This window comes from Synchytrium microbalum (assembly GCF_006535985.1).
Source record: "Synchytrium microbalum strain JEL517 chromosome Unknown SmJEL517_scf0001, whole genome shotgun sequence".
Classification (NCBI taxonomy): Eukaryota; Fungi; Chytridiomycota; class Chytridiomycetes; order Synchytriales; family Synchytriaceae; genus Synchytrium; species Synchytrium microbalum.
The window spans coordinates 376788-392478 of NW_022158350.1; the positions used below are offsets into that span (position 1 = coordinate 376788).

The window sequence follows — 15691 nt, forward strand, 5'->3', positions numbered from 1 at the left end:
CTCTCTCTCTCCTTCTCTAAGCAAAAACGTTTGGCCTGCAAGAAAATCCCCCCACTAGCATTCCCTTTTTTTTAGAATCCATATCCATTCACGTTCTGTGGTGGAGGTGCATATGCTACAGCGCTTGGAGTGAATCCTGCGGGTGGTGGTGCTCCTCCAGCATATGTAATCATTAGCGTTTGGTTGGGTAGTATGGCAGTTGTTTCTAATGTACAAAAGGAAAGTAAAAAAAAAGGTTCATAGTATGCTCAATCTTGAACTCTTTACCCTTCTCCTTCTCTTCTTCCTTGACAGTCCTCTCAGCATTAGCCTTCTCCAATACATCCACTTTGGCTGTATACTCTCGAAGCACTTGGATCAAATACGGCATGGCGAAATCTTGCCATTGATGCCTCCATGCTACTTCCAATACTACATCCGGTCGAAGCAGGTCGTAACATGTGTACAAACATGCGGCAAAGCACTCCTTCTTGTCACTCGTTATAAAGTATTGCAACAACTCTTCGGCAACTTCTACTTCTCGTGATTCGGCTGCAGTGTCCATGGCATCCTATATTATGCGTATATGTTAGAATGAGTGAGGGATTGAAGTAGCTCAGTGCATGATACTGGTGAGGGCAAGTCGGTCTTTTCTCTCTACCTTGTACAGTTGATCTGTCTTGGAAAGCGCAACAGATTGCTTCCATCGTTTGTTCCTCTAAATGAATCGAGAAAGAAGAAACTGGTAAGCACAAAAAAAAACATCATTACAACCGATGCATCTCAACACACCTTGTACAAGTGAGCAGCAATACGACGGAATTCCAACAATTCATGCTTCTCTAATCGTTGAGCCAATGCAATATTATCGAAATTGTCAAAGTGATCTATCGAATCTCTCAATGACTTGAAATCTTCTTCATCAATCAATAGTTCGTTGTATGCCATGTTCACTGCATTGTTGTTGGCCTAAAACATTGAACAAACAAAGGGAAATGGCTCAGAGTTCCAATGTACGGTAGAAATCCCATCACCTAATACAACACATTACCTGTTGTACAGCAACAAGATAAGGTCTAACCAATGGGAGATTGTTGGTCTTTTGGAAGAGTTGTACTACTCGATTGTGATCAATCTTGGGTGTCAAGACCACCAACAAGTCATTTATAAGCAGTGGGTTTTCATCAAGATAAAATCGAAGTGCCTATATATGAATTGTCTTAGTACAAGCCAAAAAATCCATGGTAAACCATTCCCACATACCTTGTAATAGATCTCCAAATTCGCAACCTTGACAATAATATCCTTGAAAGTAGCATGCTCCCACGCATCAGCAGAATGACTCATGATCGTCAATGCTGCATTATCATATTCATCATAGTGCGTGTACAAAAACACCAATTCTCCCCACAAATGTGCAGTTTCACAAGCTCGAATGGCTTTTGGTATGTTGATGCGCTGCCAGAAGAGTCGTAAATGCTCCATCAGTCGTTCTGGCTTATACTTGGAATACAGGATGGCCAATTCTGTAAACATGCCCATATGTGCTCGTTCTAATCCAAGACCGGCTTCAATCAAGGACATGAGCTCTTCAAATTTGCCTCCTCGTTCATACAGTCTGATCAAATCCTAAAAGCAAGAGTAGAGGGGTTTGTCAACGTTTTAAGACATGGCAAAAAAAAAATCAAAAGGAATGACCCATGGGTGTTTGAACACGAGACTCACTTCTAACTCCTCCGCATGAATGATTAAGTTCAATGCACAGATTTGAGCAAGACGGTACTCTCCAGATTCAATACAGGCAGCATTGACATCCTTCCAAACCCTTTTCACCACCAAAAAAAATCGTCAACGATGCTTACGGAACTCACAACCACACTTGAGAGACCACACTCACTTAGTAGAATTAGCCTTTCGAGCACAATCAACGGCAGCTTGAAATTCATTCAGATGCACCAAAGTAGGAGCCAATCGTGCCCAATTCGATACATTGTTAAACAAGATCTTGGCAGTCTCAAACATTCGTTCAGTATAACATCGTTCACCAACAGCTTGAATTTGAGCAATGTTGGGAGTAGAAATAAACTCTTCAACATCAGCCAATCGATTCACTTTGGCATATGCGAATAAGAGTTCGGATTCTACCACTGGGTCTCGAAGCTTTTTACGTGCCATTTGGAGGAATCGGACCAAGTCATCATATTTGTTGACTTTTTCTGACGCCTGGATCACTTCTCCAAAGTTGGCTGGATCGTCGGCCTTGACGTATGAATCTATTGTTGCAAAAGCAAAGACGATTAATTTGAGACGATGAATTTGCAGTTGAAACTACAACATTCAGTCAGCCAAAAAAAGGAATCTACTCCCCGAGATGTGTCTGACTCACCAATAGCTTCCTTAACCAACCCATTATCCAACTGAGCCTTGGCAAGCTTACTCCATACTTCAGGTTTATCAGCCTTATCGGCAAATTCATGTGCCCGATCGATAGAGTTGATGTTTTGGATTAGGACTTGGATAGCATTAGAATGCTGATTATACTTTTTGTATATGGTGAAGGCTTCTTCATATAATTCACTTCCAACGGCGATATTGGCAATATCAGGTGCATCGTAATTCTCTAATTTGGTCACGTAATCCATGACTCGTGTCTTGTCAGCCTATATCACAAAAGATATTGTGAGCAAGGACACACCAAAAAAGGCCTCTTCAATAAATGCAGATACCTTGATGGCAGTCAAAATCAACAAGTTCTGCAAATTACGGTTATCACTAAATGCGGATCCTTCAATAACCAACTTGTCCAACAACTCAATCAACTCGTTTGGCAAATCAGCAGCCATGAATGCTTTTACAGTAATAGATACATCTTCAGGATCTTGCGTTTCTGGTAAAGCAGTGCCTACTACTTGATCAATCAAGGCACGACGATGTGGATTATCTAGTCGAAGCACCGACATCCATAATTCAGGAGCACGGCGTTTTACCAAGTATCGAGATTGGTGTTTAAACATGGAGTTGGTGTTTGTTACATCGATTAACTCCATATCACATAATCCACGTTCGTAGGCAATGAATGCGAGGTATGGGTCTCTCTTTTCACAGTATTTGCCAACGACACGAGAGTCATAAAACTAGAAGAGTTGTGGATGGGTATCATGAGTGTCGAAGACTTAAATAAACCCAGCAATCCAGAAGTTCCGTACCTTGTTCTCTTTCAAGAAAGCCTCAGCATTCGTATTAGTATCAATGTAGATCTTGGCAATAGCATTATACACATGTGGATCGGTTGATCCTTCACGTAGTCGTGTTTCCAACCATGGCAACAGAAGCTTCAAACGGTTTCGTTTTTCAGCTTCTTCTACTAGCTGATCTACAGGCATTGCACCACGAACGGATGTAAGCAAGTTTTTGATGATGGACTCTTCACAATCTACATCTAACAAAGCACCAACTACAGCCGGTGTCCTTGCTGGGTTAACTTTTTGGACATAGATTTCAATGTACTGCGTGTTGATGAGTTGTGTGAGTTTGGTGATGGAAAAAAGTGGAGGAGTTAATGATATTATACCTTGAACAAAGCATTCTGATACAAGAACAACACCAAATCATGAACAAATCCAAATCGATCACAAACAATGATTAATGGTAGTTGATCACTGAGCTTGGCCTCCTGCAAAACACAGAGTGTTATCATCGGGCTGTATAACCGCTTCGCTTTTTTGTTTGGAGAAAATCATACCTTCAAAAAGTTCTTGACTTTCTCAGGATCATAGACATGACTCTCACGACAAATACGTTCCACTTCCTTCAATTGTCCAGTTCTACAAGCAGCTTGGATATACTTGAGATGCACTTCGGGATCTTGACTGAAGTTGACGATGGATCCAAGGAAGTAATACAACCCTGTAATGAATGGAACAAAAAACCATGGGTCATCTCCAAAATGAGCAAACCATAGGGTCTGATTTGCCCTCACCTTCAAAAGTCTTGTATGATTCAAACAAGGTAATCAAATTGCTAGCACCAAGTTGCTCAGAATATTTTGTAGCAACTTGAACAACGATTTGCAAGTTCTGACGGATATTGTTGGTCAACATTTCCTTCAAGCATTCTAGTGATTGTTCTACCGATAGTCGACCGAAAAAGTTCACAACCCATTCTTGATTGAGCAGATTAGTGTGAACAATCGTTCGTTTTATGTCATATATATCGGTGTAGTGCTCCAAGGCCTAAAAACGGGGAAAGAATGAGCTAGGATTCAAATAAAAAGAGCAAAAAAGATCCTAAAGAATCGTCAACGTACTCTCTGATACAATCCTGCCTGCTCACAAAGTTGAGCAATACGAGCTCGATCATAATGAGTAAACATCTCATTACCAAGAATAGCATCAGCAACTTGCGGAGCTTGCAACAAGTTCATTTCCAACAATCGAGTCTGTAAAGCTCCTTGCTCAGGTCGATTGCCCTTCAGAGCATCCAATAAGAATGCAGTGGCTTGTTGGACGTTATTCGTTTGAGCAAAGACATCAACAATGCCTTCAATGTTGACGAGAGGGCCTGCCTCATCATTTGCTAGTAGATTTGCGAATTCGGCACCCTTTGTTGGATCTAGTTTCATAATATATTCCATCAAGTACGCGTAATCGGGTTGATAGCCAACCTTCTTGGCATACAAGATGATTTTGTTGTATTGGCCTGTTTCAGCAAAGCAAGCAATCACCTGGTGTTGACAATCATTTTTAGCTGAATGAGCTTGGAACGATCAATGCAACAATTCCATTACCTTGCTTGGAACATTGGCACGAAGGTAAACTGACAAGGCCAAAGTCAAATCAACCTGTTTTACAATGTCACCGAGCTCTTCACTGCAGTCAAGCTACAATTTATTGAAATAATCAACAGTGAGACGTTTTTGTCCGACAGCGATGATGCGCATATCGTTTACCTTGTCTTCCTTGAGCCATTTCTCAAGCAATTGCTTTCGATTTTGTTGCAATACTGGTTTGGCCAACTCCAAGGACTCAAACTTGTTCAGACCACCCTTTTCCAACAATATTCCAAAGTATTGTAGAATAGGCGACAATTGACCCTGCGGAACTGGCACTTGCTTGAATCTTTCAATGGTAGCAGGAGTACGTAATACACCTCGAGGAGAGCTAGCAGCAATCTTTGCAGCTTCAGCAAAGTTACCAGTTTGTAGCATTACATTGAATCGATCGAATACAAGGTGGTCTGCACCGGGCAAGTTATTACGAGAAGCAAGACGGTATGCCAGTTCTGGGTTATTTAGAGTGCTTAATACGTATGGGATGATGTTTTCTTCATCTACAGAGACACTCAAGACTTGACCCTTTCGGTTGACACCAATGATACCGGACGTTGCTTCCAAGTCAGCAGTGACAAAGATGGTGTCACCAGAGATTCGATTCATATAGATGCATGTACCGGTCTCCAAGTCGTATAAATGAATGAAGCCGTATTTGGTTACCAGGTAGATTATATCGTATTTTCTGCTAACTTGCATTGCGACTGGGAAGTCATTTACTGCTTCGGGAGGGAAGAATACGTCTACTGCTCTTTTCTGGAAGGGTGGGTTTCCTTCTTTGTGATCCACTTCGACGATATGTAGCTAAATTAAGTGAGTTTCGCGGTAAGCACATAGGGAGACTCCTTCGTTGGCTTTTTTGCGTTTCAACTGACCTTGGCACCATTTGCAGACCTGACAGCAAAAGTGAATAGTTTGGTTGGAGCAGCAGCGGCATCCAACTTTAAATCAGCGAACGCAGCAGCATGACCTTCTAGAGGTTGACTAACACCTCTATCCTTGGCAAACAGTTGCATATTGCCTACAACTCGACCCTCCTATTCTCACAATCATGTTATAAACTAGTACTTTCGAGCAAAAGGGATCATTGAACACCCACCTGAGCAGAGATACCAATCAAAAGCAACCACTTTTCATCCGAGTTGACGCGATAGTTGATGATTTGAGAGCCAGCCAGAGAAGGATGTCGATCAAACACCTTGATTGGCTGAGAATCTCCTTCCATTGACCAATGATATACGGTGGATTCGGTGACAATACCTAATGCCTTTGTAGAAATCCACTTCCAAAACACTACGTCTTCATTCATGACATGGGACTTGACCTTGGACTTCATTTCCAAGTTGAAGATTTGTAGTGTACGTCCGGCTGAATATGCGAAAGAATTGGATCAACGTCAATGCTATGATCACAGAGCGAAAAGAGAGCATTGATCAAAAGAGTGTGCGGACAAGGCTTTGGTTTACCTTTCAGGGCAATGACTTTTGATACAGGATTCATGATTGCCGAGTCAGCAGTGATCGGACGTCTCATGATATCAGTGGGGTTGTTCATATCGATAATGACGACCTGGTTGACATCGCCGACTTTTTCACGCACACATATGAACTTGTCCGATTCCATAGTGAGTGTGTTAAATCCAATGTTGGCAGCATTGATGCCCAACGATTGTAACTAGAAACAGTGAAAATTAGCGATGATAGGTGGTGGTGGAATAATAAAAACGTCAAGAAGCGACTACAGCGACAAGATGAATGTGAAAAATGTTGACGAGATTTCAACGCGTTCGAGGAATGCGCAGGGTAAGAGAGAGTACCTGGACATGTTCCTGGAATCTAATTGACGAGTTTTATGAATATATATTGTTAGTTCCGTGTGCAAGATACTGAACAAGTTCTCCAATCTTTCGGTATGTTGAAAAGCAAGAATTTGAAGGGCGGTGCCTCTTTTTGGTGCCAAGGACTTACTTTATGGGCAGTCTCGCATCTGCAGCCATGATATCGCCTTTCTATTCTATTCAAGCTTACAACCTGCCTCTCTGAGTTGTACTCTGGGGGCAAGGTCCAGTGGTTTTCTGTGATAAAGCGAAGATTTGTGTCAAGACTCGCTTCTCCATGGAAGAGGCACGTGTCTTCGCTGATAAAATGCCTCTAAATTAATATTGTCTAGGGAAACACCGTGAATCTTTTGTCGTAAAAGGTCACTCAGGAACAAAGTCACGTCCATCAAGTCTGGAAACCAAAACTTGGTGAGAGAAACAGATATAAAGACTGACGACGAAGCTGCAGGAGCTGCCTCTGCGTATATTTCAGAGTGCAAAATCATATTTGGTAAGCCGTCTCTATCCTCCGTACTCTCAATTTGCAACATGGTCAACAACTGCGTCGGCTAAAGATTTCGCTTACATTTCATCCCTCATCAGACATATACGACCAATTACTTGATCCAGCTAAAGTCTCTACAATCTCGAAACCATGGAAGAAGTCAAGACTTTGAATGACCTTCCTCATGAACTACTCCTCCACATCTTGAAAAAGGTCCATGGTGTGAGAGCCAACCCAATGGTCGATGTGCTGCCCTCTGGCTGCAAATCCTTGAGCAGCATGTCGCAGACTTCCAAGAACTTTAATTCTAAAATCTTGCCGTTGCTCTATAAGGAGTGCAACATGACACAGTCTGTCAAGGGTATGCTGGGCACACAAGCCGACCAGCCCAAGATATGGAATAGGTGCCTTTTGGCCATCCGAGACCGCGATACTCCCAGTTGGGACAACAGCACATTCTACCATCAGCAAGCACTTGGACAAATTGTTACCCTCAACATCACCTCATTCCAGCTCGTCATCATCCGTGGTCTCACGCCATTTGTGAATCTGATCAGCCTCACCATCGAAGTCAACGATCCTAATGTAGTAGATTGGAGAAAGCTACCGGCAAAAGTAGAAAAGCTGACCTTGAGCTTCCGCGATTTGTTGGAACCCTATATAGAAGAAATTCCTTATGAGATCACACCACAGGTTGATATGCAGGACATGCTGTATCCATGGGAAAACACCAAATGGGAATTGATTCCTATAGTAGCCCCGAATATAAAAGCGCTAGAACTAAATTTCGCATGGGAGAAACTGACAATGCAAATGCTGGAAATGATTCGGGCCATGAAGCTCGACTCCTTCTCCTATGGAGGAATCGATGCAGATATATCTGCAGATATATTTCCCGACACGAATATAGCATGCTTAGTATATGTTATGGAGTCATTAGCAGCAGGAAGTGCCGAAACCTTGACTCGGCTCACTCTATCACATTGTGATACCCAACAATGTAACCAGGAGGATTTAAACCAATTCACCTCTCTAAGATATTTAAGTTTGTGGCAAGTATTAAATTGTGACGACTTAGTAGACGGGCTTCCATCTGGTATAGAAGAGTTTAGCATATCCGAACTGTCCCAGCACCTTTGCGAAAGCATGACGAGGTTTGTGGAGAGGAACCTTGCCACACTCCAAGTCTTAACTTACGGGTGTCAGTATGACATGCCACTGACACGCCCAGTATTGGGCAAAGCCCTCGCTCTTCGAAAACTCGTAGTATCGCCAGATCAAGCCATGGAGGGAGGTCTTCTGGACTACATAAAAGTAAAAGGTCATCTCCTAGAAGAATTAACTATCGACGGCCGAACTGAAAACCGACCACCGGACTTGTCTCTGATAGCTGACCATTGCCCAAACCTCACCAACGTTAGCATAAGCGTTGCCATAGATATGATACCACTCGATGACGAACCATACTATGAGATGCGACTCGATGATCAACCCCTCTATGATATGATCTCAACCCTAGTAAAGCTAAAGAAATTGCACTATTCAAGCACTAAAGCATCCGGTAGTAGCCTTTTGTCGGCAGTGGAAGCTAGGAAATCGTTGAACAAGGCTACTATACCTGTTATAAGTGGACCTGATGTTTACTTCTCTGGTAGTATTATAGAAGGACTTTTGTCCAAATCAGAACCGGAGCAGAAGAAAAAACAGAAGACGAAGAAAGGGAAGGGCAAGATGGCTGCCTCCACCTCGTCTAAGGTTGGAAGTCTAAAGTTTGACACAGCAGATGATTTGGGGGAAGCTCAGAAGGAGCTGGCTGCACGAGTAAAAAAGATAGTGGACGGTGTTATCATATTCAACATATTCAAATCCAATTACCACATCGAGGAATGATTGCTGGAAGGAGTCGCCTCGACCTTATAACCATGAATGCCTGCCTTGCTTGAACGAGTACCTGTGTGTAGAACGACGTACTGAGGCGCAAAATTCCAGAACCGATAAAGTAGAGACAATAAATCAATAGAATGCAATCAAGAAATCAAAATGAATTGTATGCTATGTTCGTAGAAGTTTGTGATGTTGCTTGTGATTGCTTTCAGGACGCAAAAGGGCTAAAGGAAACCGTGGGACTGGATCTTGCGTGTATCATTGGATTATATAGCATATTTTGTAAGCTTCTCGTTGATCCTCCTTGGCTGGGCTGGAATATCTCCAAACTCTGGCATTGTATCGCTCAAACATTTTACACTGTTGTCATTGAAAAGACCAGCCCAGTTTTATTCACTTTGAATCTCAATTGATTTCAACTATGGAAGTCACCGGTTTGCAGGACGTTCCGACTGAGCTCTTGCTCAACATCTTGAACTACATTTCGGGAGTTAGGCGTGTGGGGTCTGGAAAATAAGACAATGCACTGCTTCTGTGTTCCAAGTCCCTTGCTACAATCGGCCAGGCTTGCAAGTACTGGAATTCTCTAGTGGTGCCATGATTTATGAACAGGTCCACACGACTCCGATTCGAGAAACGGTCTGGGAGTCGTGTCTGTTAGCCATCAAGCATCGCACGAATCTCACGGAGCTCAGTCAGACGATGATGATCCTCAACCATATTTTCAGCTATCTCTCGAATCAATGACCTGTCTGAGCATCACCACAATCCAACTAGTATTGATAACCAGTCTCACTAGATTCGTAAATCTTCGCTACCTCAACATTGTTGTCAACGACTCCTACAAAGTAGACTGGAGGAAGATGCCGGCAGAGTTAGAAGAGCTGAATTTGAGCTTTCACCATTTGCCAACGCCTTGTCTCGAGGAGATGGACAGTGGAGCTGTACCAGCAGCCGTGACGGCGCCTTGGGAAAACGCGAACTGGAAGTTGATAACCGCTGCAGCTTTCAATATAAAAGTGCGCGAACTACAACTGATCTGGGATACTATAACTCTTTGTATGGTTGACATGATTCCACAAATGCACCTCGTCGCATTTTCATATACAGGGCTTGTGAGCAAGGTTGATGAATTACTATCCGACACGGACAACTTAAGCTTAGTAGATGCTATGGAGTCATGAATGGCCGTAAGTGCCGAAACTTTCACTGACTAAACTCACTCTTGTAAATTGCCACGCGGAGCAATGTAATCAGCCGGATTTAAACCGACTCGCCGCCCTGAAATAACTAGATTTGTCGGAAGTAAAGGGATGTGACGATTTACTAGACGGCCTTCCCACTGGCATAGAAGAAGAAGAACTCGACAGAGGCAGATGTTTGGATCGTCGAGCATCGTTGATATACTAGTCTCTCGAACCAGCTTGAGATAACTGAGCCAGATTGCATTTTGAACGGCGGGGCATTCGAGAGTGGCAGCCTCAACTGTTTCAAGATATTCGAAAAACTGTATATTTATAGACTTGACGGCAGCCTTGAGATGAAGATGGGACAGAAACGAGTGAGAAAAAGGAAGCTTGTAGGTGGTTCACTAAACATCAAGAGTTTGCAAATGTTTGAAGTATATACCCCGTCTCCATGTTCATTCACTGCCCTGTAGACCGGGCCACACGTCTTGTGAGTGCTTGAGAGTAGCAAGATTCAAAGCTTGGACTGCGCAAAAAATGCAGAAAGTCATAAGGGTCTTCTCTGTTCCACAAAATTGAGCGTCTTTTTTATTCAGCAACAGAAAGATACACATCTACAGGTTATAAGCAAAAACAAAGTAACCTAAAATAAGCATGAGACTCAAGTAGCGACATCAGCTTCAAAGGAACCACATGCAAGGAAGGAGTTCAGGCTTCACAGCACCGTACTCGTGAACAGCTTGACCATCGCCTCCTCCACTTCCTGCTGAGATGACAGACTCCGAATCCAAGAATCCAGTACGAGAGTGGAATTTGGCACGGGCTGCCAACAAGTTTGCATAGTAGGCTGGAGTAGTGACACTTACAGACTTGTTTGCTCGTGCAAATACACTTGCAAGTTGGTTTGTAGTGTTCTAAGAAGTGGAAAGAAACAGAGTGTGATGAGTAGACGTTCCAACCATAATGAAGTTCAGTACCCGCATGACTGACTTGGATGAGTTCAGCAGGAACAGCGTTCTCATCAAACAAGACAGTGTATCGACCAGGACGAGAAGTTCCTTGGAGACCAGCATGAGATTGAAGATAGAATTCAAAATCAGTTGCTATAGAACGAGGAAGATAAGGAGTAACTAATCAGAATCACAGTATAATGAAGTTTGAGAAGCTTACGATGGACGATGTCTTTGTCAACAACCGTTCCAGGAAGACAGTTTTGAGACTTGTCTGAATCACGAGATTCAACTGGGAAGAATCGAGTGTGGTGACGCTTTTGGACCACCACATAAGTAATCTATTTCATTGTGAAGATAACAGTTAGCGTGTTATCCAAGCCAGAAAGACACTTCGTGCACATATCGAGTTCGAGTAAGATGCTTGTTTTACCTTCATTTGGTATCCTTGTTCGATAGAAGTACAAGCAGTACGAATAGCGTTGAGTTCTTGTCCAAGTACTTCCGAGAATTGCCCTTCAGAGACACCATCACGATAGTAGATTACTCGAGTTGGCTTGATCTTTCCAGCATGAGCGTAGAACTACATACAAAAATAAGCATCGTTAGAATCGAATCATAAAGTGAAACGACGTACTGTTAGCTTGCATTTCGAATCAATTCAGCAATCATTTCAGACATACGACGAGTAGTCTCTTGAGCAGGTACACAAGCCAACTTGGCAGCAAACTTGCCCAACTTGGCATCAATAGAGCCAACAAGAGCGATGACAGCAGGTTTGCCCTTCTCATGAGGAGCAGCAACAGTGACATCAGCTCCAATGACGATAGTAGGCTCAGAGACTGCCCAGCCCAATTCTTCACGAGAGACGACAAAGTTGGTGCCTCCAAGCTTTACGTTGAGCTTCAAGGCAATGTTTTGGCAATATTGACGTTTCTTGGATTGGACGTGTTTGTTTTGGAGACATTGACTTGGAACACCAAGCACTGTGTCTGATACACGTTTGATCTCGGCATACAAGGGTACTCCTGGAATAATGATGAGAAGTTAGTTTATGAAGACTTTATGGTATTACATCAAGAAGATAACTTACCAACATTGGGAAGGACACACACGAGAAGTTGAGGTTGTTGTTGAACTTGATCACCTGCAGCCTTCCAAGCCCTCTTCATTGTGTCTTCGATATTACCAGATGGATTAACATGTCCAATCAAGGGTCTCTTGTTTTGGAATGTCATTCCAGTGGCTTCACAAGTAGAGTAGAGTTCATCCAAGAAGGCTCTGACCGCACTTTCAGGAGTCGTTGACTCACTGACAAATACCAATACTGCCCAAGAGTTGACTTTGCAAGGATCCAAGAAGCGTTTGTCGTGGAAACGCCATCCTCCTTGGACGACCTTTTCAGAAGCACCACGACCCGTACCTCCAAAGTGGATAGTAGGTGCATCCAAAATGCGAGCTCGAGACAAGAACAAGTCCTCCTCAACACCCAATTCAAAATGTCTGAGGTACTCGTTGTTTGCATATTCGAAGAGCTCGACACCTTCACGAATCTTTGATGCACGCTCGTGAGGTGGTTTGCACGTGAACTTGATCATTTCTGATGTTTGACGTTCGTTCAACTTGCGAATGTGACGTTGACCAGGAGTGATGTCACAGACTTCAATTGGCATCAAAGCCTTTTTTTGGTCACCGACCCATATCAGTGGACTATTTGTGTGTGACAAAAGTGTCTTAGTGATGTGCTCATACACGCACGAACACATTCAGGCACACAAAAGCACATGATACGTACAGGAGATCAAAGTGAATATCGACGTTGTATTGAGTCTTGAAGTATTCTTTGATAGAGACTTGACGACCATTTTGTTCAAATGTATATTGAACAGCATTTTGGTTGTGGACCTTAGATATCTTGAATCGTTTTTTGGATCCACGATGGGTTGTCTCGACTCGAAGACCCTTTAGTGTCTTCTCAAGTCGTTGACGATCTCGATCATTCATTTCACGGTTGTGTGCAGCGAGGGTGAGTTCGTTGACACCTGTGAAGAGGACTTTTCCAACCATCCTGAGTAGGGAACCTGCTTCATAGAAAGCAGAGGCAGTGACTACATAAGAAAATAACGATGTTGAGTATGAGGCCGAACTTAGAAAGCGCGAAGAAGGTCGAACAAAATAGAAACACGCAAAAAATTTAATAGCTCTTGAACAGCTTACCATCCACATTGATCTTGAGATTGTCAATGACAGGACGAAGAGCTTGATGATATCCAACCCTGTGTGAGGGTACGATGCACAGATATTTAGTATAAGATTCAGCACAATGGCCAAAAAAAAGGAAGCGCGAAGACCTTTGCAGAGGTATTTGAACAGAAAAACCCCTACCAGACTTCAGCCCCACCTCCAAGAGTAGATGCACCAGCACGAGTATAGAAGTTTCGACCAACAGTCACATACAAGAGTGATGGTTTGTGACGAAGGACGATATCCAAGCATTGAATGGCTTCTTGAGGAGTCGAACCATGCATATGGCCATGTGTAAAGCCATTCAAGACATTCAAAGGAATGACAGCGACTTTACGGACCTTCATCTTGAAGACTGCACGTTCTCTAGTGGTGCCACCTCGTCGAAGAATTTCTTCAGCGTCGGCATCCTAAAGAGATAGTGATATGATTGGCTTGATACTGTTTAAAATAGACCATTATTAAAAGTTGTCGAACGCTTCAAGTTTCATCATGCCAGTCTTCCATGTACATCAACTATAGGTTCATTCACATGCGAAAATCATCCAATCATCTTTTTCGATTTCGCTTTGTTCCCAATCATTATCAATAGATTGATCATGTCAACCTGTCACACCACCCTTTTTCTCGAATCCAACCAATCACTCTCCAAAACCCATCTTCATAAGATTCAAAAGCAATAAAACTTACTTCAGGTTCATTGACCATAAAAGTATGAGCAGTGGCTCCATCAGGGAATGAAAGATCACACCTGGAGTACATATTCTTTCGACCATCGAATACGACGTAGTTGCCACCCATAGCTTCACTTTGGCGATGTTGCCTTTCAAACGCGTGGAATACACGACGAATGAATGCAGGTGGGATTTCAGGTTCGAATGATACATCGTAGTGTATCATTGAGAAATTTGGAAGGTTATTGACCTTGAGATAGTTGACACGGATGGTAGTTTCTCGTGCCTTGGGAATACCACTTCCTATAACGAGAATGATAGAGGAATGAGTAACGGATGGTAATGAAAAGACTTCAAAATAAGCTTTGTAATGATTCTTATATAAGATCAGAACTTGATGTCAAATGTCCACATGCTGATAATTACCTGTCATTGGACCAGGACGACGAGCGAGTTGCATGGTATGGAGTTTCAATCCAGCTACTCCTTCACTGATATCTACCATAGTTGAAGCAGTCCTTTCTAATCAAAAGATGCATTTGAAGATGTCAGCTCAAATGATGACAGACTTGTTCAAAACAGCTTCATAATTTGAATGCAAGGCATGCAACAATCGATTCATAGCTTACCTGATATATAAGAGTACTGTATTGTTGTTTGAGACTATCGACTTTGTATGTTCTTGATATTTGGGACGATGTTCTGAGTTTGTTGGATGTTTGGAATTGAGAGTGCGCAAAAGTCTGACCATACTCTTAGTGGAGGGCGGAGCTGAATTTTTATTGGCTGTGGCTTGACAGGTCAAAAGTCACGCTAAAACCACTCGACTTGTTTTTGCTGTCGATTTTCGTAAAGTCATTCGCGATTTTCATGTGTAAAGTACCACATTGACGCGATTTAACAAGAGTAATATAAAGTATAATGTACTTCAAAATACAATATTCAATCATGTAGCACCGACCGATATTCAAAATGTTGAGCAACAGGTGTATGAACTAAAATGCCGGAACTGCGTGATTGGTTTCTACTCAAACAGACGTACGTGCTATGCCAAATGGCTGCTGATATGTAATGTATTAGTGTAGTTTCTATTTCATCATATGATAAAGTATAAGTACGGAAGTAAGCAGTCATCACCTCAAGTTATTTCAGTTGGTTGGTAAAGTTGTCAAAGTTCCAAATCCACGGGCAGGCGTCATCGTTGAATCCAGATTCATCCACCTCCGGACGTGCGATTTGAAAGTGCCCTTGGTATTCAAAAAGTTATTGTCAGACGCCAGACGTTTAGACGTTTGAGGTTTGAGAGCTTTTGGATACAATATACAATCAGGTGAGAGACAAAGGTTGCTGGACGAATCTAGGCATGCAAGGCATGAGCCATACCAAATGGAAAACGACTTTTGCTGAAGAATTTTGGCCTTGTGGCTGAAGCCAGCATGCATGACGGAAAACTCATCAGACGCTTGGATTGCAAGAACGTTAGAAAGATCCTTTTATCAAGGAATTAATGTAGCTGTAGCTCAAAAGCCGTACGATGGATGGATCGCTCGCTGAATACTCGTGATTGTAGATATCGCTCTGACAGGAGCAAGGGAGGCGTCATATTGAAAACATTGGAAAC

At 42.7% G+C, this 15691-nt stretch overlaps 2 protein-coding genes across 2 annotated transcripts; both read right to left on the minus strand.

The window, feature by feature from the left end:
- Positions 1-71: 71 nt before the first annotated feature.
- SmJEL517_g00095 (uncharacterized protein) lies at positions 72-6803 on the minus strand (the record flags this gene model as incomplete). The annotated part of the gene is made up of 22 exons (XM_031166025.1): positions 72-205; positions 268-550; positions 641-697; positions 772-948; positions 1031-1183; positions 1243-1608; positions 1705-1804; positions 1877-2252; positions 2366-2639; positions 2706-3113; positions 3186-3485; positions 3551-3652; positions 3722-3885; positions 3959-4211; positions 4286-4702; positions 4766-4858; positions 4928-5611; positions 5683-5844; positions 5907-6175; positions 6274-6481; positions 6624-6642; positions 6775-6803. The coding sequence occupies 22 exons, from the start codon at positions 6801-6803 to the stop codon at positions 72-74; spliced, it is 5028 nt and encodes a 1675-aa protein (XP_031028007.1).
- Positions 6804-10882: 4079 nt separating this feature from the next.
- Positions 10883-14575, minus strand: SmJEL517_g00096 (uncharacterized protein; the record flags this gene model as incomplete). Its single annotated transcript, XM_031166026.1, has 11 exons — positions 10883-11116; positions 11193-11305; positions 11373-11493; positions 11586-11735; positions 11861-12180; positions 12246-12862; positions 12948-13260; positions 13370-13428; positions 13538-13806; positions 14087-14373; positions 14497-14575. The coding sequence occupies 11 exons, from the start codon at positions 14573-14575 to the stop codon at positions 10883-10885; spliced, it is 2562 nt and encodes an 853-aa protein (XP_031028008.1).
- Between the last annotated feature and the right edge of the window lie 1116 nt (positions 14576-15691).